Source organism: Daphnia magna, linkage group LG1 (genome assembly GCF_020631705.1).
Source record: "Daphnia magna isolate NIES linkage group LG1, ASM2063170v1.1, whole genome shotgun sequence".
NCBI lineage: Eukaryota > Metazoa > Arthropoda > Branchiopoda > Diplostraca > Daphniidae > Daphnia > Daphnia magna.
Genome location: NC_059182.1, coordinates 15,710,859 through 15,734,820, shown reverse-complemented (window position 1 = coordinate 15,734,820; position 23,962 = coordinate 15,710,859). Strand labels below are relative to the sequence as shown.

The following is a 23,962-nucleotide window of genomic DNA, read 5'->3' as shown; positions in this document are numbered from 1 at the left end:
GTGTCCTCGATCGTTGGCCGATTGTGCGACAAAGATTGACGGTGCCAAAAAACGCATGGCATTGCGGAATGTGTGGGCGCATTGTACACAAACGACTTGCCACCGCTCGTGCGCGCGTCTCACTCGGCTCACATTTTCTTCCTGCTTCTTCATGCGGCTTTTGTAAGTTTAGAAATTTGTTTGTTTTTTTTTTCTTTCTTGTTTCTTTCGTGCTCGATGCAATAAAACATCATCTGCCAGCTGCGTTCCTGTGTGTGCTTGTTCTCGCATGGACTGCATATTGAAGGCTCAATAGAACGATGAGAAAAAACAAAAATAATAATAACAAGAGAGGGTATATAATGTTTCGATTGTGTAGAGAAGGTTTGTCCTAAGAGAATGATACCAGAGGCGGGCGAAAATAAAATAAAAATTATATCGTGACTTGCCATCGGAAAACGTGATGGCGTTTCAGCGCCACTGCCCCTGTGCTGATGACCATGTACATCTCGTGCTATGGCGGTTGATGATTATCTTGCCGTCATTTTGAGTCATTTCTTCACTTTGTTTTCATTGTCTTTGACTCGTTTCTTTTTTGTCCGTTTAGATGGGAATATAGCTAAGCAGTCGGTACCGTGCAGTCATCGTTCGCTTGATGGAAATGCATAAGAGAAAAGGTTTTTACAATTATACATGGATTTTAAATAGCTTGCATTGTTCAACCCAAGATTCATTCCCCTAGAAAACTCTTGACAGCGTGTCCGTCTTTCGATTTTCATTCTTACCTCGGCAACGGAGCAACAGTGGGCGCGCGTGCAACAAAAACAACAGAACGGAGCCTGAAGTTCTCGACGACCTCTTCGTACTTGATGGGAGAAAAGAAAATGAAAACAAAAAAGGTTCTGCCGCGCCAGAAACGTGAACGATTCGCCCCCACATCGGTTCTTTATTGCCCAGGTGAGAATCAACTTTTTCTTTTTCTTGCTTCGACATTTGTTTTTAGGATTACATGTTTTTTTTAAGGCCTTTTTTTTGTGTGTGTGTGTGTCAAAAACGAAGAGGGTCGAATCGTTTTTTTACCTTTTTGGTTGCGACCGATCGTGATGTTTTCAAGGCAAAGGATTTTTGGTTATTTTTCCATTTTTATTTGTGTTTTTTTTTTCTTTGGGTGGTGTCTTTGATTTATGACGATGATCAAGACGTAAAAGGAGGGTGGGGGTTGAAGGTAGGTGGGGTGTAACGTAAGGGACGAGGCCAGAGGAAGTTCGGAATAAAAGAAAAGACGAACGCCGTCAGCGCTGTATAATCTTAACTCTTAAAATATTAATAATAAAAAGGAACGAGTCAGAGACTCTGGAACACAGAAAAAGAAATGAACAATCAGAAAAACGGGTGAAAAAGGGGAGCACGGAATGTTTTGGAAAGAAAAAGACAAAAGGAACGAGAGTCGGTGATCGTTCCTCCTAAGGCCATGAAATTCATCCGGTGAATGTCCTCTCTGGACAGAACAAAACAAAAAAAAAATTAGAGAAAAGGAAAGGATAGATAGCTGCAGATAAAAAGAATATACGTAACTACTAGTATTGCGATGTGTTTGCGTTCGTCCGTCTCCATACAGTGTGTGCAGTGCATTCGATCTCTTATAACGAGTCCCGAGAAGTGGAAAGCCGGTTTAATCTCATGCACTCGGGATCACGAATTGATCTGACGAAATATTTTCTTCCCCTTAAGTGATTCAAGTTCACATGTTTTGCTTTTTCGTCATTTTTGCTTCCTTCTTTTCATCCTGTCAGAAATGTAACGGCACAAAATGCACGGGGCTTGGTACCTGTACGTACCAAACCGAATGAAAACAAAAATGGAATATAGTAGCAACTTTTCAAAGTTCAACAGTCCACCGGAATTAACACACCATCGAAATGTACAGTAACAATAATAATGTATCGGTAACATTAGTGTCTTTTCCGGTACCTTGGCTTTTTTTTTTTTTAACGTGTGTCGACTTGTGGAGGCGTAGGGTCTCTTTTTTTTTTTTTGTGGCGTTATGTATTTCATTCGTTGCTTTTGTAACGGAACTCTCGCGTACACATTGGATTGGTTATTGTTGTGGCTAAGGATATAAATTTTTGTTTTTTTATTATTTCATTTTTTATTTTGTTGAAGAAAAACCGTAATGATGAGGGAATACAAGTCGATTTTTGGTCACTTCATTTCCCATCGCTGCGTATCGGGATGAACGCGCGAGCGACGGATGTTTCTACGTCGAACACGACGGGTCGTCGTGCGGGATTCCGTTCGCCTTTCTCGTATGTCGGCGTGAAATTTGATGACCAAAGAATGTTTCGATTGCATCTTTTTGGGGGGTTTCGAGACATGCGTTCTTTGTTTGTTTGGGTTTTTTTTTTTTTTTTTTACTTGTGAGTGTGCGACTGTATCTTATTCCGGTATGCAACCGCCGTGTCCAACGATTCAGGTTTTTTGTTTTTTGCAACCCAATCGAAGCATCAAAATTCAAAAGGTGAAGTTCGGTCAGAGTCCGATTGAATAACCCGCAAACCGAAGGAGTGAGAACTACAACAAAAAACAAAACAAAAAATAATAATTTTTTTGTTTTTGTTTTGTTTTTCCTCTTGAGGTTTTTATTTTGTATTTTCCAGCGCAATAACGGTAGAAGTTCAACCAGGTCATTCGGTAAACAAATAAAAATCACCATGACGAATGGTTTGAGGTGTCTCGTGTTGGGTGATAATTAACACTACCTGTATCCATTACGCGAATGGGGACAAATGTTGCCTCTGTATTTGTGTGTGCCTCTTTTTCCTCTCCTCCTCCTCTTTTTTATGTTCTCCTAGAAAATGAACTACAATTTCCAAGTACTTTTTTTTATTTTTACGATTTTTTCTCGTGCAATCTTGCACAGATGGTCTGCGGTCAAGTTCTCTCTGTCATCTTATTACCCTCTTTCATTGGCATGCTACGAGAATGCTCTCGTTCCGTAGCAATACAACCACCATCATTTTTCTTTTCTTTTTTTTTTTTTCTCCTATTCGTAAGAACAAACTTTTTTTTTTTTTTCGTTCTTCATCTTTATTATTTGGCGCTCTTTGCCAACAAGAAAAATGTGATGGTCGGATGGATATAACAAGTCATTCGCCGGACCGACACAAACTTCTTTTTTTTTTCCTCCCCTCTTCCCGTTTCTCACTATTTCCCAGCCATTAGTAAAGTGTTGTTTTATTTATCTTTTCTTTCTTCCGTCCTTCGAGAAAGAAAAATAAGAAGAAAACATTGTGAGTCGGTTTTTCTTTTTTTCAATTTTCTTCGGATTTTTTTTAAATTTTATTTCATTTTTCAAAGCCGATGGCCTTCGTCCGTCGGTGAAAGTGTTTTCGAATCGGCCGAGCGTATCACCGATCGACTTTGAGTGTCGTCAATATTCAGTTTTTGACGGTCCCTCCCCACCTCCGCCGTTCAGTTGGTTGAACGCTCGGTATGTTATTGCGTTGCGAACGCGTAGAAATTCAATCGGGATTACCAGAAGTGACAAGCAAATTATTTCAAAGGCGATGCTCTGTTGTTTTATTTGATTTTCTTTTTCTCCCCAAAACATTTCAAGAAAGACAAAAAAAAAAGAATCTACTTATGCATATAGAAAGAAATTGCTGCCCTCTAGTCTCCTCCACGGTTCTCTGCCCTCATGTATTCCTCCCCTCCCGCCGACCACCTGACTGAAAACAGAGGGGAAAAAAAGACCCTGAACGCCAGCGGGCACGAATGCTCACCGCGGCAGGGAGCAGCAGCGGGACCGCGTAAGCCCTGCCCCTTCTTCTTTGATAGAGCTCCCTCTCTCTTTGCCGAAAGCTCACGCTTGAGCCAAGTTTCGATCAGTCGGCTGCCGACCTCTCATTCGGCGTGGTTGTGTGTCACCTTTGTTGTTTGGTATTAAAAAAACAAAAAAACAACACCTTTTCGCGGTTCCCCTTTTTATTTGTTTTCATCGCCATTGTGTGTTGTTTCGAACGCATGACCGGAAAAATTTAATCAAAGCGACGATCGTGCATCTTCTGCGAACCGTGATCGTTGTTTTTTTTCCCTTACTTGTTTTGTGCGTCACACGTAAAAAAAAAAAAAAATTACTTTGTTGAATTCCCCCATCTTCGTTTGTAGTCCCGTATCGTTTTCTCCAAGAAATCAAACATCTCGTCAAAGAGTCGCAACAGGTACATTTTGCAAGAGACACGTTTCATAATAGCTTGGATTAAAAGAACTGGGTACAACGGTAGTTGCAGGTAATACTGTAGACCAACCTTTTGCAGCAATCCTGTTCGATAAAAACCGTTTGATAGAGATTGAAGAGATTGTTCTACTCTCAAAACGTCTATTGTGATGACAACGACCTGTTCTAGCAAATTGTTATTTTTTTTTTTTTCCTTTTGTTGTTTTCAAGCAAGTCGTGATGACGACCTTTTGAACTGAATTCTTTCTCCTTCTACCGACTGGGAAGACACAATTGAGCGCACCGCAACGATGTTTTTTTGATAATATGTTAGCGACGATTTTTGTTTTGTTTTTTTCAATGAAGGGGGGAGGGGTGGGGGGGTGGTGCGCAAGTAAGGCGGCTGAGACCTGTCATTGGCAAACAGACGCGGGAGAGATTTTTGTTTTTGTTTTTGTTTTTTTTTTTGCTTGCGGGATAGCAAACTCAAACGTTTCTCATTTTATTATGTAGAATGTTTAAAGGGCTCCGTTTTCGGATGACCATGAAAGGTACCCTTTCTCTCAATAGCTTCCAGCTTTGATTTATTCTCTTATTTCTTCCTTTTAAAATTTATTTTATTGCAAAAAATGATAATTTATTCTGTCTGTACATCATAAACCTAGAAAAAAAAAAAGACGGAAAGGAAAAACGGGGAGAGATATACAAGACTCGTTCTATGTTTGTGTGCTAAAATCAGATAAACGCACGCGCGCAATAGATATGCAGATTGTTCCGTTCCTGGTTTGGCCTTAAATGGACGACGCAACCTTATTCTGCGCGTTCTACTTGGCCCTACCGTACCATCCTGCCTATTTGACGTGTCTCGTTTGTTATTGTGTGTCACGTAACACATACTATGTTTAGATAATCAACCGACCAACGGGATCACTACGTTTTTTTTTTCTCGTTACTATTCGCTTGATCGAATCACTTTGAAGTGATTTATTTGTAGGCAGTAGACTATGCTCCGTGAGTGGGACAGGCCGTACGTCTTTTTTGAGTTCTTTTTCCCGAAAGTAACAGAAGTTGTCGTTGAATAGTCATCGCTCATCCTTCCGTTGCCTCTTGATTTCTCCCCAGTAGAGAGAGAGAGAGAGAGAAAAAGACACGAAGAAATCTCATTAACGTAGCCTTTTTCCTGTTCATTTTTGGGGGGGAAAAAAGGGGGGGGGGGAAACCACCGCGAGAACCGACTCTCCGGGAGGGTCTCTGTCCGTTATTATTATTTCTTTTTTTCTTTTGTTCCCTTTCATTCTCTTTGGTCATGATGATATTCACCTTTTTTTATTTAATTTTTTTCAGAAAGTTTTGAATTTTCAATCAGGGACCACACCCTGTTACCTGGTTCTGGCGATTGTACATGTCATCTGTGTACTTGGTTGAAAGGGAATGGGTACATGAAAGAAAGAAGGGAATTGTTTTGTTCTTTTATGCAAATTTCTATTTAGAATACTAAATGGGAAAATGCTACCCCTCCCCCTAAACAACGTGAACAAGAGTGCTCTTAACAAAACTCGGTTGTTGGGCAATTGACATGCGCATTACATTTTACTGAGCCGATAGCTGCGTTAGGTAAAATATCCGTTTCTTTTTTTTTTTAGCTATTTTTACTTTATTATATTTTGTTTTGTTTTTTTGTTTTTTGGGCCATGTGTGTGTGGGTTGTTTCGTTGTTTGACAGGAGAAACAAAAAATGTGTTCTCGTACAATGTGAAACCGCGTGCACTGGCAAACGTTTTTTGCGTTTTACGAGCGGAAGTCGACCATCGAACGAAATAAGCCTGAGCTTCCGCCCGCGGGAAACACACACACGAAAAATAAAGAATTTTGCTTTGAAAAAAAACAAAAACGATTGAACTGGTCTGCTTGTTTGTGTTGTTCTATCCATGCTTTTTATGTCGTTCGCTTCAATTTCAAGAAGCGAAAGACATGGAAAGAGAGAGAGAGAGAGAGAAAAAAAATGGATGTACAGAATTTTCGACTACGGAAATTGGACAGAGTGTGCAGTACATTGTACCTGAAAATCTGGCAAATAGGCAAATCATACCCTTGAATGGTTTGAACTTTGTCAGAGCTTATTTTCTAAAGTAAATAGATAAAAAAAACGAACGAAAAATAGGCCGGAATGCGTGTCCCTTTTCTCATCGGTTGAAAATTGTTGGCCGAGAAAGAAAAGAAAGATTCTCTTTAGAATTTGGCCTCTTTTCTTTCTACACATTTTTTGTTGTTGTTGTCCATGTGTGTGTCTGCCGAGTCGAGAATAAGAACGCGTAGGATTATCCCGTTAGTTGACGTGTGCTGATATTCTGAAAACGTAGGCTACAGGTATAGTTATGTGAGAACAGCGTTAGAATTCATCTTCCATTCTTCCATCCACTATGTAGTCATTCTAGTCGTAGAGTTAACAGTTGACGGACAGCCTACATTATATATGGACGATGATTGATGCTCGGAGAACGCACGCCACACCCTCTCAAAGATGTCTTAGGGATGCAAATGTTTCTTTTAGAAGATGGGTAGAGGGGGAAAGAAAGCTGTCTAGCATCTGCTACAAAACGCCTACTTTGCAAAGTGATTTTCTAATTATATTCGATGATTCTTTTGAGAATATTTTGCGTGAAAATATTCGTTTGCGCTCCGGGAAACACGCAGAAACAAAGTAACATTTGCGTCCCATTTCTTTTCCGTACAAATGGCTGATTTTTTGGGCTCTTTAACTTTGTCCAGCTGTTGGTTTTTTACTTTGAGAAGCCCTCGAGAGAATCAATGCCAATTAAGGTATTGAATAGAAGCCAACTCTGTAGAGGTTTCGTGATGATGGCGTTTGGCTTTTAATGACCAACCCGAGGGATCGTGTCCTATTGCAAGCAATTGCAGCCGACTAAGGCAACCCGAGTTATCGCCCCGAGATTCGGAAAAGTACTGTCAGCATCGAGCAACGCGTTTAATTTCTTTTTCTCATTCGCATCGAAAAATTTGAGACTTGAGCTCGACTTGTTTGACTATTTAGGTCTTTAACCTGATATGGCAAATGCACACAATTGGTTGAAAGAATTTGGCGATGATGAAGTTGGGGCACCGTAAAGGACAACTGGATTTGAATAAAAAGTGCAATAGAATCTGTTCCGCAAGTTTCTCTATCGGTTGAGTCAGCATCATGAGTAACAATCGGGCGTCAAATATAACCAGTTTGCAAGACTTTTCCTTCCAGCTATCGGGAAGGTTAACTGGAAAGATAGTCTTAACTTAACTGCGTACCGTACACACCCTTGTGACGTGTCTGTGGAAATGTTTGGGAGAAAGGAGATCAATATCTGATCTTAACCTTGTTTTCTTTTTTCCTATTTTACTCGACATTTCCCTTTTGGAATTTTTCTTTTTCCCTATTCCACTTTTACTTATTTGACCATTTTTCTTGTTGCAGCGCCAAGTCGGAATCAGTACCTCTTAACGATATTGTGTAATATGTATTCGTGCGGTTTTGCGTTTGGCCTTCAGCTGGGCAGTGGATGAGAAAAAAAAGTTCGTGAATGTGTTGAACGCTTTTATTATTTTTTATTTTTTTTTTTTAGTAACAGCAAATCTCCGCCTGAAATGGAAATTACGTGCAGATTCCCTTTCAGGAACTCTCCCCTAAGCGTTTTGTTGTTGTTTTTTTTTCGTACTCTCCGGCTGAGTTGTTTTTATCATTGGAGTTCAGTTCTACTTTTTCCGTCTGGTTCCCACTTCTGGGAAACTACCGAAAGCCATTTGCTGGGGGAAAAAGAAAAATAGAAACAAAAGGGAAAACTTTAAGGAGGATTTCCAAAGAACCAAAAATTAAAAATAGAGAAATAGTAGGCAGTTTGTAAAAAAAAAAAGTCTTTTGGCGAAGCAGCAACAGATTTTCAAATGTTTTAAAAACTGGTTGAAAAAAAATTAAAGAGGGAGGCTTAAAAAAAAAGAAAACACGAGTTGATAGGTCTTCAATAAAATGCTGTAAAGCTCGCCATAAATTGTAAGTTGCATGTTGTTCGTGTTCTTTTCACTCCTTTCTTGTGCAATATCAAGGTCGAAATCAAGGCGTTCCATATGAGGGCATCTTCCGCCCTCCTGCCATCTACGGTGACGTGTCGGATTAAATAGCACGTTTATACACGAATTTTGACAAAAGACTGTTCTTAGCTCGTCTTTCGAATCAAACAACTTTCATTTTCACATTTGACGGCCACTAGACACGTTCCATCTTCGCCCACCACTGCATTTTTTCCTGTGAAACGGTTGAGCAACTTGACAATGTAGCGACACTATTCGCATCATCTATTTGTTTTTAAAGGCAGATGGGAGAAAGTTTTATTTTTTTTTATTGAAGTGTTGGCTTTTGTTGACTGCCGTTGCGGGCTCGTTCATCAAGATGCTCAACGGCTTCACAGTTTTTTTGGTGGTCATTTCCAGTGTGAACTGGCCGTCCGATCTAACTGCTTTCGGATGTCATTTCTATTTTGAAAGTGTTGCCATCAATTATTCTAAGGTTGGTTTCCTCTCCGCATTTCGGTGAAAAATAGCTCACCCCCTCAAAAAAAAAAAAAACCGCAAGATGTGTGAAAGCTTTTTTTTTTCTTCATTTTTTTGTGATGATGAATTTCCAAGTCGTTTTCCTTTTCTTTTCTTTTTTTCTTTAACCGATTGGAAAATGCTGATTTATTCCAAATTTGGAGTTTTTCTGCTTTTTCACGGTCCTGTCTAATGATGTATAGTTGTTCTTTTCCCACTGTGAAGACAATCGCTTCTTTTTCCGAGAAAAAAAACACAAAAATCGACAGTGAACTTTAAGTGGCAGATTGGCATCGGTCACGATCATTTCGGCGACTCCCGGGATTGTTAAAGAAAAAACGTTTTGTCTGCGTATCTCGTGTCCGTGCTCGCACGGGTTACGGAACAGGAGCGTTGTGAGGTTAGTCGATGCGTGGCAAAGTAGGACACACAAAAAAAAACTATACGCCTCACTTGTTGTAGAAAGTGACTTGTCTTTTCCCCCCTTCTTAAAAACAAATTTTGGAGGTTTTTGTTGACGTTGCTGTTCTGCAACTCTCCTTTTTTTTTTTGTGTTCGTTGTATTTTTGTGTGGTTTTCTGGCGATGATGATGGTGGTCCTGCGTCTGTTATTATTGTATGCGTAGGCTACTGCCGCTTGAAAGACGAGCTGCACCCATCGGCGTATTGTAATGCCGGGCGTCTCTACACATTTTTTTTTTTCGTGCTTTTAAAGATTCTTCCACTCACCTCAATCTCAGCTCATTCTTAATGCAGCAGCGAAAGAAAGAAAATTGTCTTCTTTTTTTTATATATATAAGTTTTAAGAGGAAAAAAAGGTAGTCAACTTTCACTTGGCAGTGGTGGCGGGATTTTTCGTAGGCTGCTGCACTTGGCAGTTGAAATTTTTGTGGTGTTTCGTCATTTTTTTTTTTAAATCCTTGTGCGTGTACAAATTTCTCTCTGCCACCACCGCACAGTCATAAGTTGAATTTCGTTGTTCGTTATTGGGCCTTATACCGATGCGCTGTGTTCACCTTAGCTCACCTCTACGCGGTATTGGTGAGCGCTCGGTTTTTATTCATTAAGCCTGAGTGGCTGTTGTTTTGTTTGTTAGTTCGTTTTCGTGTAGAAAAGGGCGGTAAAGAAAACAGAAAAATTCTGTTCTCTTTTTTCATTCCGTTCGTCGACGACATCCACGACCTCTCGTCTTTTGGTTGTATACATTTTTTTTCCTTCCTGCTGTGTGTAAGATGCCGGATACCCAATGGTGGGTATAAGATAATTCTACAGCCACTCGCACTGTGTACGTAACTGTGTGGGAAATAAAAGGGGCACACAGGGAATGGAACGTCCTGGTGAGCTCACAGTCATCCATTGCGGAAAAGGAGAAATTAAAAAGAATTTTCGTGTGTACATTTTTTTTTTTTTTTATTTTGAAAAAAAATCTATTCATTCTTTTTAATGTACATGTGGATGTCGTAATTGCGGGAACAGAAGGGGAAAAAAAGAGTAGCTTAAGAATTAAAATGTCGAGTCCCACGTTTCTTCATTTGTTATTGTTGCTCTTGATGTTTGGACTTTTTCTTTATTGTTATATTCAGTTGGATTTAAATGTTTTTTCTCTTTTCCCGACGTGAATTTAGGGAGCTTTAGCGTAATGAGTGACATGAAGAGGCTATTCTACGTGTGGTTCCTTGGCGCCAAAGAATGCCGCGGATTGCGTGGAGACGAATTCGTTCGGCCCATCGTCCGGTAAGTCCATTTTTCTTTTGCCAATTTTTGTTTTTTCTTTCGATTCTAGCGCGCGTTTGTTTATTTAAATTTTGGCGCTTCTAATTACTACCTGACCCTCTCCCAACACAGCCGTCGTAGTCCTTGTAAGGCGCTCCTCGCGTCCTTTTAATTCGATTTGAAAAAAACAAAATTACACTCACGAAGGCAGAAGAAAAAAGAAAAAAATAGCAAAACAAACGACCAATCACCTCTTTCTACTTTGGCTGAGTCGTGAGGCCCGTGGGACGCATTTTATTCTGTAACTTGTAAAAATGAAAGGAAAGGTGGAGGGACTTTGAAATTGAAAACTTCCGCGTCTTATTCCCCCCCTTATGGCTAGACTTAACGATTCATTTGTTGCCGGAAAGCCGCCAGAGCATCGTCTTATTACCCAGTGAAAGAAGAAGAAAACGATAAATGGGAATGAACTGAATAAAGTAACGAAACGAGAGAAGAAGAAGAAGAAAGAACAAAAAATGGAAAAGAACTATTAGAAGTCAGTGTGGTTTCCCCCCGCCCCTTCTTCGGGGTGTGTATATGTACACACACATGCGTGGTTACAATCTACATGGCATAATCGAAAATGTGTTCTAATATTATCTTTCGAAAACGAAGGAAAACAAAACTCATCCGACATCATATTTAATACTTCGGGATTTTCACGAGGGGGTTTGTGGGGTCATTGACTATTGGGCACATCATAAAACATTAGATTGTGATTTTTTGTTTGCTTTTTTTTTTTTTTTCGAGAGGGGAGGAGAAGGATCGTGGCGGAAACAAAGTGTCTAAAGGTAATAGACGCTCGTCTACAATGTTAAGTGTGTGTACACGGAGAAACACTTGACTCGTCATCGATAGCCGAAAGGAACGACGGACGTGCAAGTCTGCGGGGGGATCATAGAAAGACAGAAAAAAAATATTAAAAAAAAACAAAACAAAAAACACAAGTTCAATGCCCCTGAACGTGAAGACTCCAATCTTCTTTTTTCTTCTTCTTCTTCTTCTTCGTGTGTTTTTTTTACACGATTTATTTATATCGAGTCTTTATCTTTTTCTTTGCCTTCCCAGTTTTGGTCGTGGTTGAATTTGTTGTCTCATTTGATGCGGACATATTTACGACCCTGAGTTGAGAACAGGGAAGAAGAAAGAAAAATAAAAATAAACGACAAAAGTGTTTGTTGCTGTCCAGGGCTGACCAGGGATAAGTGTTACGTACGCATCAACTTAACAAACATATCACCTGTTATCTGTTAGGCTTTGCGACTCTCCAATAAGCTTCACGTTTTTTCTCGTGCCATATAAAGTCTTTGAAACGAGAGATAAAAAAAAAAAATCAAACTTGTTTATGCAACGTGCGATTTAAACATTTTTGCTTCCTGGTCGACGTTGCCAGGGTCGTGAAGTATTTTCTCAGCCGAAAAGCCAAGTGTATGCGTGTAAAAATGTGGCATCAATAGCTCACAAGTCAGCGGTGGAAGAGGTGCGATAAAAAGAAAAAAGAGCAAAATAAGCAAAAGAGAGAAATGTAGACCTCCATTTCTACAAGTCCCGAATGGTCGTGATTATGCGGTGCGGCATGATCCTCCTCTTCTCATTTTCTCTTCCAACAGACAGTGAGAAGATGGTTGCTAATCATAGCCACCGTTGTGCATTTCTTTTGTCTTCTTTTTCGGATATATTTTCATTTTTCTTTTACGGCCGAGAGAGATATAGGTCTTCCGCTTGTTCGTTTTGCGTTCCGTCACGGAATTGATGATCACGGCGAATGTACCAACAGCCAAGCAAAAGATGGCCTTGCATTGTTTCCAGTTGTACACACGCATTCCGTCTTCTTCTCACTCGCTTCCAGCAGCAGCGGGAAGAATTTTTCTTCAAGGCTATAATCACCTTCCTCAATAGCCCCAAAAAAAAGAATGTTCTTTCGGCAAAAAAGAAAAAAAAAAAAATCTTTGCTTAAATGTCTGCATTTCCTTATACGTTGCGAAAAAAAAAAAAATATGGAAACAAGAAAAAGAAGGTCGGGCCTTGAGTCAAGTTTGCTTTTCAACTTTTGGTAAACCTTTTGTAGTACGCGCCAGCTATCCAGCCAATCATGTATAATTGTTTTTGGCATCTTCAATCATAGAGCGGGAGATTTCAAATATTCCCGCGTGTCTTGTTGTGTGCGCGCACCGTGATGCAGTTTCATCTCGCGCCCACCATCTTTTCTCCTCTTCACAGTTATTTCTTGGCTTGGATCTTGGTCTGTCTCACGTCATTCGTTCGACGAGGCCAATCAAAATGCTATCCGATCCGCATCGATGATATTGCCACAGCCGCAGCCGCTGTGTTTTCATTTCAACAATTGAAGCGTATATACTATAACTTTCTTCGACGTCGATTGTTTTTATTGCGTGTTTTCTTTTTCTTTGAGGATTCCGTGTGTAAAACACCTGGTGCTCGTTCGATCAGAGTAGTTCCAACAAGTGTTGGTTCCCTGTCTGGGAAAAAAGAAATATGAGGGATCGACCCACAGATTGTTCACTTTTTTTCTTTTTTTTTTTTTTTTTTTGAGGTTCCGTGACAATGACATGTTTGACAGCTGGGCAGAATTGATTCCTATTGACAGACTGAGCTTGAACAACAAGTTATGCAGGAAATTTAGTAAACAATTCACCAGTTTTTTGGGGTTTTTTTTTTAGTACTTTGTTTTTATTTTTTCCCCTCAGCTGTTTCTCGATTGAAATCACGATTTCAGAATTAAATTTGAGTGGGTCGAGCGGTCAGAAAAGAAAAAAAAAAACTGGAATGGATGGCCGACAAAAATGCATAGACACTGGAAATGGGAACGCACGTTAAAAAAAATAATAAGTGTCCAGCGGATGGAAGCCGGCTCTTTTCTTATCTCGGATCAATGACCGAACTTGAATCCGGGTGCACGCGTACGCCATCGTTCCTCATACCGTGGAAGAGCTGACCGACGAAAGCCCCTCAAAAACAAAAACAAAAAACATTGGTAGTTTTTTTTTCCTTTTCTTCTTCTTCTGCTTGTGTGAGAACGGGATACCTGCGGTTGTATGAAGCAATTTCAATGATGAGACATAACAATGGAGGTAATCTCGTACATTTCTCCCTTTAATTGCCTTTCAGCTGTCATTGTCAACAATGATCCGCTCTGTCAATTCGTTTTCGGCTGACGCGTTTTTCTCATACGTCTTTTTGGGGACTTGGAAAACGTTAGATTTGCTGTTTATTGGCATTATTAACTGCTGCTCTTTGTAACTAAAAAGGTGGCTGATTTTTAAAAAAATCTTTGCGTGCAATTCAACAGGTACTTTCAACGCAAGGAGGAGGAATGTGAGCCATCCAAAGTGACGCTGCAAATCTCTTCGAAAGGGATTAAATTGGTAGCCGATTCCCTGCGTCATTTCGTTCCAAGTCATGCCGTCACTTACGTCAGCCAGGGCGCACCACCTGACGATGACATCGTCTCTGTCATTCTTCTTCTTTACAATCCGATAACCAAATGCCCCGTTCACCTGCACGCCTACAGGTGTGACTCGGTCGAGACGGCCGATTTGCTGTCTGAGCAGTTCCAGTTGCTCGTCGATCTGCCCGAGAACCAACGAAAAATTCGCGATCTGGAGCAACGATTGCAGTCACAGGGACTCTACCCGAGTGCTGGACAAAGCCAGTCGAGAATGCTCATCAAATCGTGCGACACAGGATTGGGTGGATCGAGCGGAGATCTACTGACTGGCCACAGCGATTCGTCCAGCGACGACGTCGCAACGAACGACGTCTGTAAGTCGACGATGGATTGTCAACGCCCCCTGCCACTTCAGTCTGATGTTGGCGTATCTAAAAGCGACCAGGAACGTATTGCCCGTCTATACGATTCTCTGGCAGCTGAATTGCGTGACAAACTGGGCGGCGCCATGTCCGGCAAAGCAGCTCCTCTCCTTCTGCCTCCGAAGGATTACGAGATGCAAGAGCCGGAAACTGGCCGTTCGATGGCCAAAAATGCAGCTGTTCAATCGAATAATAACCGAGCCGGTCGTCCAGCCATCCGCGGCAATAAACAGACGGACAACGGTTCGTCGAGTGGACTTTCTAGCGGAATTGGATCCGATCTAGATGATCCGGTAGCCGATCGTTCCAGAAACCGCGAATGGATGCGTTCCGCGGTGAACAGCCAACAACAACCGGACAATAGGCAACAACAACAACAACTTCAACAGGCCCGTCAGCGTTACAGTTATCACGATTCGAGCAGCAGCAACAATAACATCGTGCATCAGCAACAGCATCAATATCAACAACAGCAACAACAAGAGGTCCGTCGGCGTGAACCTGTGATGCGCCAAATGTCGGAACGGCGGGACACGTCGACCTTATTGAACAGGCGTTCCATGTCAGACTTGCGCCGCCAGGAAGAGTCGGCCGTGATGATCCGCCGCAGAGAAGAGAGTTGCCGTGACATTCGCGCCAGTAACGCCGAACTGAACCGTAGCCGGGCCGACTTCCAGCAGCTTTTATTGGCCGATGGGAATCGGAGTCGGGTCAAAGAAGCTCTTTCCAAATTCGAGAGTCGAGATCATCAGCAGAACGAACATGTCAAGGCCGTTCACGCCAGTTCACGTAGCCGCTCTTTCCGCGACGACCAGCCGTCTCAAGGCTGGAACGCAGGCTTCAAGTACCGCCGCCAGCCGTCTGCTGTCGTCGATGGCTATCAAGAGCTGGACCAACGAGAGCGCTTCCCTGGTATGGTAGTCGAATTAAAAGGCTCTTGTGAAACAGCACGGTCTTTTATCCAAAATTTTTTACCTTTTTTTTATTTAATTACAAAGGTCTCGATCGTGAAACTGCCCGCGTCCTCGAGCCGCTCCACGGACAGATGTCGCATCAGCAGCAACAGCAGCAGCAACGTCATTTGCAACGTCACAAGTCTTCGGAGTTTGTATCGATGATCAAACGCGGACCCAATGACTCTGGAAGCGTCGTCGTCGTCGAACCTACTCAAAAAGTAGGTAATAGACACTTCCGCGCCGTCCGCCAACCTAATTGACGATGATTGTGATTCCAATTCCCTCCCCACCCCCACCCCCCTATTTCTTTTTTTACTTTTTCGTTTCATAATGAAGGGGGTGGGGGGGGGGGTTGTTGCTTTTCAATTGAAAATTCTCCTTTCAAGATAACATTCTATTTCTGTTTCTTCAGTAATCAAATGGAATGACCGTCAAATCGGCTGCAAATGGCCTTCACATGTCTCACTGTGACTAAGAGAAAAAGATTCTAAAGAAAATAGGTAGGAAAAAAAAAAATGAAGTCTATCGAAAATTGCGTTTTTATTTGTTAGTGCTGCAGATAGACGAGAGTTCTGCAGCGCTCCGGTTGCATTGTTTCGCTGCCGCCGTATAGTGGCATGTTTCATCTGATGATTGCCTTTTGATTTTCAAACCGAAAGGGAGAGATAGAAAAAAAAAAAAAAAAACTAGATAATAGTAATGAAATAATGAGGGAACGAAGTATGCGTGTTTCGCATGGACAGAAGGAGAACCAGGAAGAGAATTTTGGAGAGTACGCGCAACAATTTTATAATGACTTTTTGGCTTTAGCTTTTGTGTTTCTTCTGGTTCCCCTAATATTTCTTCTTCTGTTTTTTTTTTTTTGTTTTTTTTTATTTCTTTTGTTCTTCCCGTATCCAGTGAAGCAAAGAACTCGGTGGTACGAAAGTAAACAAGAGTGTGCAAAGTAGTAAAACTTTCATTGCTGTTTTGTGTGTGTCTTTGTGTGCGTGTGTAAGTGTGTGTTCTCTCTCGCCTATTTCTCCCCCTAGCCTCTCTTTCTCCCCCTCTTATCCCGTAACGGCAATTGCTCGTGACTGATGCGAATGTGACCTTTTGAATATATATATATATACGTATATACAGCGAATATTTGTTTCTTTTTATTACTGTTTTTTTTTCTTCTTTTTTTTGGCATTGTCGGCTGGGCATCAGGAAAAAAGATTGTCTAATAAAACTTTCATTCCGTAAAATTACGCAACTGGTACGTGGTACGTTTTTTTTTTTTTCATTCTACTAGCCTTGCGGCTTAACGACGTTAAAGCCACGTCATAAAGTCATTGCCTTTATTACGTATTGTACGTACTCATCTAGCTGGATATTTAAATACTGAACAAGAAAAAAACGAAGGGTGCGATGCAGCTAGCTCTCCGGCTGCCGGAGCACGACCTCACAGTGCCGCAGGGTGCTATGCGGAATCGTGTTTTCTTTTCTTTTTTTCTTTTCAAGGGGGCTGGTAGGATCTTCCTTTGCATCATCCAGCCTCACGATGAGCCGCTCACGACAGAGAAACGAACGCGACAGCCCGATGCGGGATGATTATTCTTTTGCTCCGACAGCATTGATTTTCTGTCAGAGCGCAGATTAGAAAGGCCTGTCGTCGTTTCATGGTAGAGCTGCATATCAGCAAATAATAGGTACTGACTTCATCTGTTCTTTCTCTTGAATAAATATTCAATTTTTTTTTTACTACTCACGTTCGCTAACTTATTTAGTCGTCACTCCATAGATTTGATTAGATTGCCGACAATGATGTATCAGACATCTCAAAAAGTTGATCGCAATCTCGCCTTGTCGAAATGTACTTTCTCTCTTTCCTTAATATAAACAAAATAACACCTACCCCTTTTCTTAATCCTTGCATTCCTATGAAGTTAACGTAGCTTTTTTGTTCTGCACAGCAAAACGGAATGCGATTTGCATTGATTAAGTTCCAACACCTAAAGTTAGCTGCTATTCGCAGCTGCTATACTGTAGTACACGGAATCCAATTGCACTGAAATTCTTACTTCAAATTGTTATTCACATTGAAAGAGTTATTCACACTGAAAGAGTTACCAAAGTGTTACTGGTGTTGAATCTGTGGTTTTTGAAGAGCTGATGCATCTTAAAAAATGCAATGTTTGGAAACTAAAAACAATTTGAGATTCTTGGGGAAAGAAATAGTTGCAATGTTGTAACATTAAATCAACGGCCACTCTCAAACTTTTCCCAATTGAAATCTGTCAACGTGTTCAGTCACGAGTTTACAATGAAGCCGGTTGCCATGCTTCGAGTAGACAGTGTTACAAATAATTCCATCGAAGAAACAAGTGTTACACGAGTAAAGTTGGAACTGATTTTTCTGTGAGGTCATTTGTTCTGTGTACATATGTATTGGAAGCAACAATTCAAATTAGTATATAGCATTTTCGGGGATAGTACCTTCGTCTTTAGCTTTTTTAACGGCTTGATAGAAGCTGCTGAAATCAACGTACGGTGCAATTCTACCGTCATCATCCAGAAACATACTAGAAGATTGATTTGATTTCATTTGTTCTGAACTGTCTGAAGATGTAATGGATGCTTCAGTGAACATTTCGGTAAGCGTGCCATTAATGCTACTTGAAGGTAACACTTCTATTTGGGAATCAAATTTCAGTCCCATTGCAAAGGGATCACTAGTGTTTGCATTGAGTGATGGATGATAGCTACGCAGAGTGCTACTGGCACTTGCTGGAGATGAAAGCTGAAAGTTGAAGTTTCTGATTAATAAGGTGATGTCTTCGTGTTGACAACACATAAGATGGCTAGGATCCTGTTTCAACACAAAAAAGGAGGCAAATGAATTCAAGCCAAAGTACAAGTATAATAAAGCAATGCCCTACTTTCATGTAGTGGTCGTGATGAATCCGGACAATTCGATCGACAACGCCTTGAGCGACGCCTGCTAACGTGCTTTGACTTCCAAATTGTTCTACAACAATCTGTGCAATTTCTTTATTGGCCTGTTCACTTTTGGTTGCTTCTTCCAACGCGCCGTAGAGTCCTTGAGTCATTAGGAGTAGAAACCTTACGTCAAAGGAAAATTTTATTGTTGACGTTTGCGATTATCACATTTGGAGTTTAACGTGCATCTTTGTATATGTGTGCAAAAGTTCTACCTGCAAGAATCGTCCAAGGCGATAGGGCCCAGAATTTCAGCTTCAGCAATAACCGGTTCTCTTGTCGCTGCACTAAAGAGATCGAAATCTTTGTAGCCACCTTTAACGTTGTAATTGCCGAGGCAGCGGGTCGCTAAATGACTGCCTTTTACTGGTGAATGTATTTTACAGCAAAAGAGAGTAAGCCAGTTTTCATTTCTAAACTTCCAAGAAATAATATATTAGTTACTCTGAAGTTTTTCCACGTCGATTCCCATATGAGACAAACGGAGAAGTTCGTCCTCGTTTGTTAAATCATGATCTACAGTCAACTGCATAACTCTAAGCACTCCTTCTGTGTCTATTTTGCACAGCAATGCTCGACAATCTCCAACGTTAGCAACGTAAAGATGACCTAAACGACACATGTTTTACCATTTTTTTTTACAGGAAAAGTATAGTAAAGTAGTCAAAATACAAATTCTGTGACAGGATTTGGTAATCACCTTTGAATATCAGAGCAATGGCAACTGAAGCACCAGCAGACAACCGGGCATTGGCAGCTCTTAATCGATTCACAATATCAGGAAACTGTTGGTATGCATCATATGATTTAAATCCTAGTTAGTTCATAGCAAGTAGTTAAAGTTTTATATTTCTTATTCTTGTGTAAAGGCAATCATACCATCAGGCAATTCACAAAGAAGGTTTGCTCTTTCGGCAAGTAAGTCATCAACAGATTCAAAATAGCTGCGCTCCACTGCTAGGAAGGCTTCTCTCAAAACTTCTTTGATCGCTTCTGGGCTGTCTTTATCACTCAGTTGGCCAAGAAGGATTTCGGCTGGCATCCTTTGAGCAGCAAAATCTGCCATGGAACTACCATCTTTCCCATTAAATACTCCATACAGGAAAGTATGGTCATCAATTTTGAAGTGGAAACTTCTGTCTTCACACTCATGAGCCTCTCTTCGATACCCATCTTCTTTATAAATCAGATTTTTTGATAGTCCCACACCTGGGGAGAGTTAAATATGTTGGAAGTGGCTTGCATAGGAAAATTTTGTCTTATGATTTCAAGACCTGTGTAGAAGCAAACAGGCAGATCGTCGGTCCAACTTTTTGCTTCGGAAACTTCTACTGACATAATAGAATGATGGTAAAAAAATGGGATCACAACTTAAAAACTTACAAGAGGATACTTCTAAACTTCTTTGAACAACAAAACTGATAAACTGAACCATCAATTGAAGTAATTCTTTGTAAAGAATCGTCTGCTGACAGTATGTTTACAAAAGATCTACAGTGCCGTCTGATGTCAACGGGAAAAATCCAAAATATCATGAAGAACACTTGCCAGATTCAGATAAAAGGTAAATTTTTTTATATCATTTTCTTTTTTTTTTTGGGGCGGGGGGGGGGGGGGGAAAAGGGGGTGCCCCCCCCCTTTTCCCCCCCTTTTTCCAAATGCCTTTTTTTTTTTTGTTTTTTTTTTTTTTTTTTTTTTGGGGGGGGGGGGGTTTCCTCCCTTTTTTTTTTTTTTTTTTTTTTTTTTTTTTTTTTTTTTTTTTTTTTTTTTTTTTTTTTTTTTTTTTTTTGGGTTGTTTTTTTGTTGGGTTTTCCTCTTCCAACCCCGGTTTTGTTTGGGGGTTTTTTATCCCCCCCCCCCCCCCCCCCCCCCCCCCCCCCCCCCCCCCCCCCCCCTTTTTTAAAACCCGATTGTTTAGGGCGCCCCGATTAGGTTCGGGGCCGATCCCTAATATCGGCATTCTTCGTTTATTTTATGACTCCCAAGAACATTGGGGTGCGACGGAGAAAGACTGCCTCACAAAAAGTAAGTTTTAGAGGTTATGCGTTCACAGTAAATGTCGCAACCGAAAAAAAAAAATGTAATACTAACCATAAAGAAAACACTATTCTGCATCCATACAACGGATTTATTAGAGCCATTATGCTTTCCTCCTTTCACCTCTGTCTGTGTGTGTTCAGAAAAAAAACCCAAATTGATTGCACTTGCTTAACACCTATCAAAATAATATCTGATTGTTAAATGTGAATTGCCAAGTTGACTTCAGGTTTACCCAAGCAATAAGTATGTTAAAATTATTTTACACTTGGTATGCTTCAGTTATTTGAATTATTTTATTTTGCCAACTAGCCAAATGGGTTAAAAATGGGACAAAAGGTTTCCTTGTGTGTTTGAAGCAACTTGGTCAAATTGTTTAAAACCAACTCATAATATATCAGCACAATTCTGATTGTGTGTGGATATTAGAGTACCCACAAATTGATTTTGGCATTTCAAGGGGTAGTTTTCCAAATACTGTTAGCTGTTCATTCACCAGACAAAGTAAAGAAATGTTGACATTTACCAATCACAGTAAGTACCACAATCAAATCAGTAAATAAAATATCTTCCGACTTTTGTATATCCCGTGGAACTTCTTACAGTTGCTTCCGATAAACAATAGCTGAGACAGAACACTGATTTATTGACACGTTTCTTACGGGTGATCCAAATTTTTTATTTGTTCATAACGATTTTCTAGTTTCGTATTCCATATTATTCCATGTACTTATCCACATACAGATACCCGCTTTTTAAGTCAAATGAAGATTAGTGGATTGTTCCATTTGATTTAGGATATGTTTAATGCCAGGGTACTTGGTTTGGGTTGCTAATGGCACCAAGTTTAAAGTACCGTGCTGTAGCACCGGAACCAATAGTTTTTTCCCGATCAGTTGCTTCTTCTGGAGTAACCCCTGAACCATCACCTTTCAAAACAGCTATGGGTTTCCAATTCTGCAAATAATTGGCTGTAAAAAGAGATAGAGATAAAAAATGAAAAAGTAGAATACTACATCGCTAGAATTAAAATTAACGTATCTACAAATATGACTTGCCTTTCCACATTCTTAGACACCCATCGTCCCCTGAAGAGGCTAAAATAGTTCCGGTGATATTCCAAGAAATTCTCCAAACCGTGGAGTGATGGTCGTCAAACTGTGCTGCCTGCAGTATCTCCAACTGAGATGTCGAGCATGCGGCAAATGCATCTTTCCTTCATTTGTAAAATGGGAATTTTATGCTTGATTTTTAACAGATTCAATACGACCACTTACTGAGGTGGTCTTAAAATAACTATTCGAACATCCTTGCTTGCAATCCCCAGTATATGGTAACTTCTTCCCAAGTTTGGGGCGAATGCTATGTCATGCACTGGATCGACGATAGTGTTGATTGTTTCTGCTTTAGACCAGCGATGAGAGCTCTCACTATACTCGAACAAAAACACTTTTCCACCAGATGCAACATTGGTGTCATCACTACCAACGGCTAGCATGGGGGGATGTAGTCGGGAAAAGGAAGGGTTCCATGACAGGCACGAAACTGGCATTTTAAGGGTTATTTCCTGTTGCAGACTCCATTGGCTTAGATTCATGATGTCAGGAGCTTCGTATATTCTAACCTGTAATTGCAATTTAACAGAACTTATATTTTTTAATTTTGGTGCTAACTTTTAATCCTAGATTATCAATTTATGAATTTTACAAATCAACTGAAGAACTTACACCACCATCAGCTGAACACATGGCCAGCAAAAGCCCCATGTGTTTTGGTGCAAATTTAATGTCTGTTACATTAGTTCGTGAATCTACTAAGCTCGTCCGTTTAACCCAGTGGCTTTGATTTTTACTTTGTGTTGAATTTCCAGATTCACCAACTACATAAAAAGCTAGTTACAAGAGGTTAAGACAATATAAATTATTCTTACCAACCAATTTCTTCCCAAATTGCAGCAGTTCTATCAAATGAACATGTAGCTAAAATTTGACCGAACTCTGGATGAGCCCAGTTTACCTTCCAAACTGAGCCAGCATGAGTCTTCCAATCTGCGGTACATCTCCATTCATCATTTTCATCTAAATCAAAAACCTTAACGAGGCAGCGGTACACCATTATAATACAGGGTGCTTGGCTTTATCATAATTTCGGAAAATTACTTTTACGCTCTGGTCAGAGGAACAAGTTGCCAATCGGCGCCCGTAAAAATCATATGCCACATCGTGAATAAGGTCTTTGTGTTCGGCATTAATAGTTCTTGCTTGAAACATGTTTACAAAATATTAGCTATTAAGTAAGAGTAAATTTCCTCTTTATATACTTGACAAATAACGACTAAAACAGAAGCAGCAGACAAATTTCCAGAAAGCGACACAATACATGGACTTTTCTAACTAAAGGAAGGGACTCTACGACAATAGACCTTCAGCGGATGCCGAGTTGCACTATCTCGCAATTCATTCAACTCATTTCTTCTTTGCCTTCCCACTTTTGTCAAAATCGAAAAAAAACGACATCTCTTGAAATTCTCTAAAAATCACACGGCATAATCGAAATTGAACACTGATTTCAATTAGTAATTTTCATTAGACCACCCGTTTCAAAACAACGTAAAATAGTGCTTTTAGCGCACCAACTCCATTTATGGTTTTTAACGTTATTAAAAAAAAAAAAACCAATAAGACCAAAACAAATCTAATTCCTCAAATTCGAAGATTTTTAAATTCAATTCTGAATCGAAATCATTGTATTTTAAGCAAAATTTGAAATTTGGCCAAAAGTAAAAAAGTGGGGAAGGGTCAGCCTTCCCCCTTTTGTCAAAATCGACCAAAAACGACATCTCTTGAAATTCTCTAAAAATCACACGGCATAATCGAAATTGAATGCTGATTTCAATTTAGTGATTGGTTTTCTTTTTAAAAAAAACCTTTTTTAAAAAAAAAAAAAAATTTTTTTTTTTGCCCCTCACTTTTTTTTTTGGTTTTAACGTTTAAATCAAAAACTATAAGACCAATAGAAAAATAAACCTGATTTTCGAGATTTTTATTCAATTCTGAATCGAAATCATGTATTTTAAACAAAAATTAGAAATTTGGCCAAAAAAAAAAAAAGGGGAAGGGTATAGCCTTCCCACTTTTGTCAAAATCGACCAAAAAACGACATCTCTTGAAATTCTCTAAAAATCACACGGCATAATCGAAATTGAACGCTGATTTCAATTTAGTGATTGGTTTTCTCATTAAACCAGCCCTTTTCAAAAAAAAAATATTATGGTTTTTAACGTTTAAATAAAAAACTATAAGACCAATAGAAAAATAACCCTGATTTTCGAGATTTTTATTCAATTCTGAATCGAAATCATGTATTTTAAGCAAAATTAGAAATTTGGCCAAAAATGAAAAAAGTGAATGAAAGGTATATTTCCCACTTTTGTCAAAATCGACAAAAAACGACATCTCTTGAAATTCTCTGAAAATCACACGGCATAATCGAAATTGAACGCTGATTTCGATTTAGTGATTGGTTTTCTCATTAAACCAGCCGTTTTAAAAATGAACAAAAACAGTGCTTTTAGCGCACCAACTTCATTCATGGTTTTTAACGTTTAAATCAAAAACTATAAGACCAATAGAAAAATAACCCTGAT

General features: G+C 39.9%; 3 protein-coding genes across 7 annotated transcripts; 1 reads left to right on the top strand and 2 right to left on the bottom strand.

Moving 5' to 3' along the window:
- Position 1: 1 nt before the first annotated feature.
- Positions 2 to 16,437, top strand: LOC116917918 (probable serine/threonine-protein kinase yakA). 5 transcript variants are annotated; one of them, XM_045180059.1, is made up of 6 exons: positions 2 to 162; positions 587 to 656; positions 722 to 936; positions 10,396 to 10,504; positions 13,836 to 15,268; positions 15,355 to 16,437. In XM_045180059.1, exons 3-6 carry the CDS (start codon positions 849 to 851, stop codon positions 15,570 to 15,572), a joined length of 1,848 nt encoding a protein of 615 aa, XP_045035994.1. In that variant the 5' UTR covers positions 2 to 162; positions 587 to 656; positions 722 to 848; the 3' UTR covers positions 15,573 to 16,437. The 5 variants fall into 5 exon arrangements, with proteins under 5 accessions (XP_045035994.1, XP_045036051.1, XP_045036083.1 ...); XM_045180116.1 differs by lacking the exons at positions 2 to 162; positions 587 to 656; positions 722 to 936 and adding an exon at positions 3,853 to 4,199; XM_045180148.1 differs by lacking the exons at positions 2 to 162; positions 587 to 656; positions 722 to 936 and adding an exon at positions 3,853 to 4,268.
- A 1,269-nt stretch (positions 16,438 to 17,706) lies between these two features.
- On the bottom strand, positions 17,707 to 19,799 carry LOC116917939 (TGF-beta-activated kinase 1 and MAP3K7-binding protein 1). The gene is made up of 7 exons (XM_045180324.1): positions 19,554 to 19,799; positions 19,159 to 19,488; positions 18,980 to 19,093; positions 18,724 to 18,888; positions 18,495 to 18,645; positions 18,219 to 18,402; positions 17,707 to 18,148 (listed from the first exon to the last, which is right to left on the bottom strand). Exons 1-7 carry the CDS (start codon positions 19,615 to 19,617, stop codon positions 17,747 to 17,749), a joined length of 1,410 nt encoding a protein of 469 aa, XP_045036259.1. The 5' UTR covers positions 19,618 to 19,799; the 3' UTR covers positions 17,707 to 17,746.
- Positions 19,800 to 20,942: 1,143 nt separating this feature from the next.
- On the bottom strand, positions 20,943 to 22,755 carry LOC116917903 (nucleoporin SEH1). The gene is made up of 7 exons (XM_045179946.1): positions 22,637 to 22,755; positions 22,476 to 22,576; positions 22,251 to 22,407; positions 22,044 to 22,195; positions 21,594 to 21,940; positions 21,375 to 21,532; positions 20,943 to 21,287 (listed from the first exon to the last, which is right to left on the bottom strand). The coding sequence occupies exons 1-7, from the start codon at positions 22,695 to 22,697 to the stop codon at positions 21,121 to 21,123; spliced, it is 1,143 nt and encodes a 380-aa protein (XP_045035881.1). The 5' UTR covers positions 22,698 to 22,755; the 3' UTR covers positions 20,943 to 21,120.
- Between the last annotated feature and the right edge of the window lie 1,207 nt (positions 22,756 to 23,962).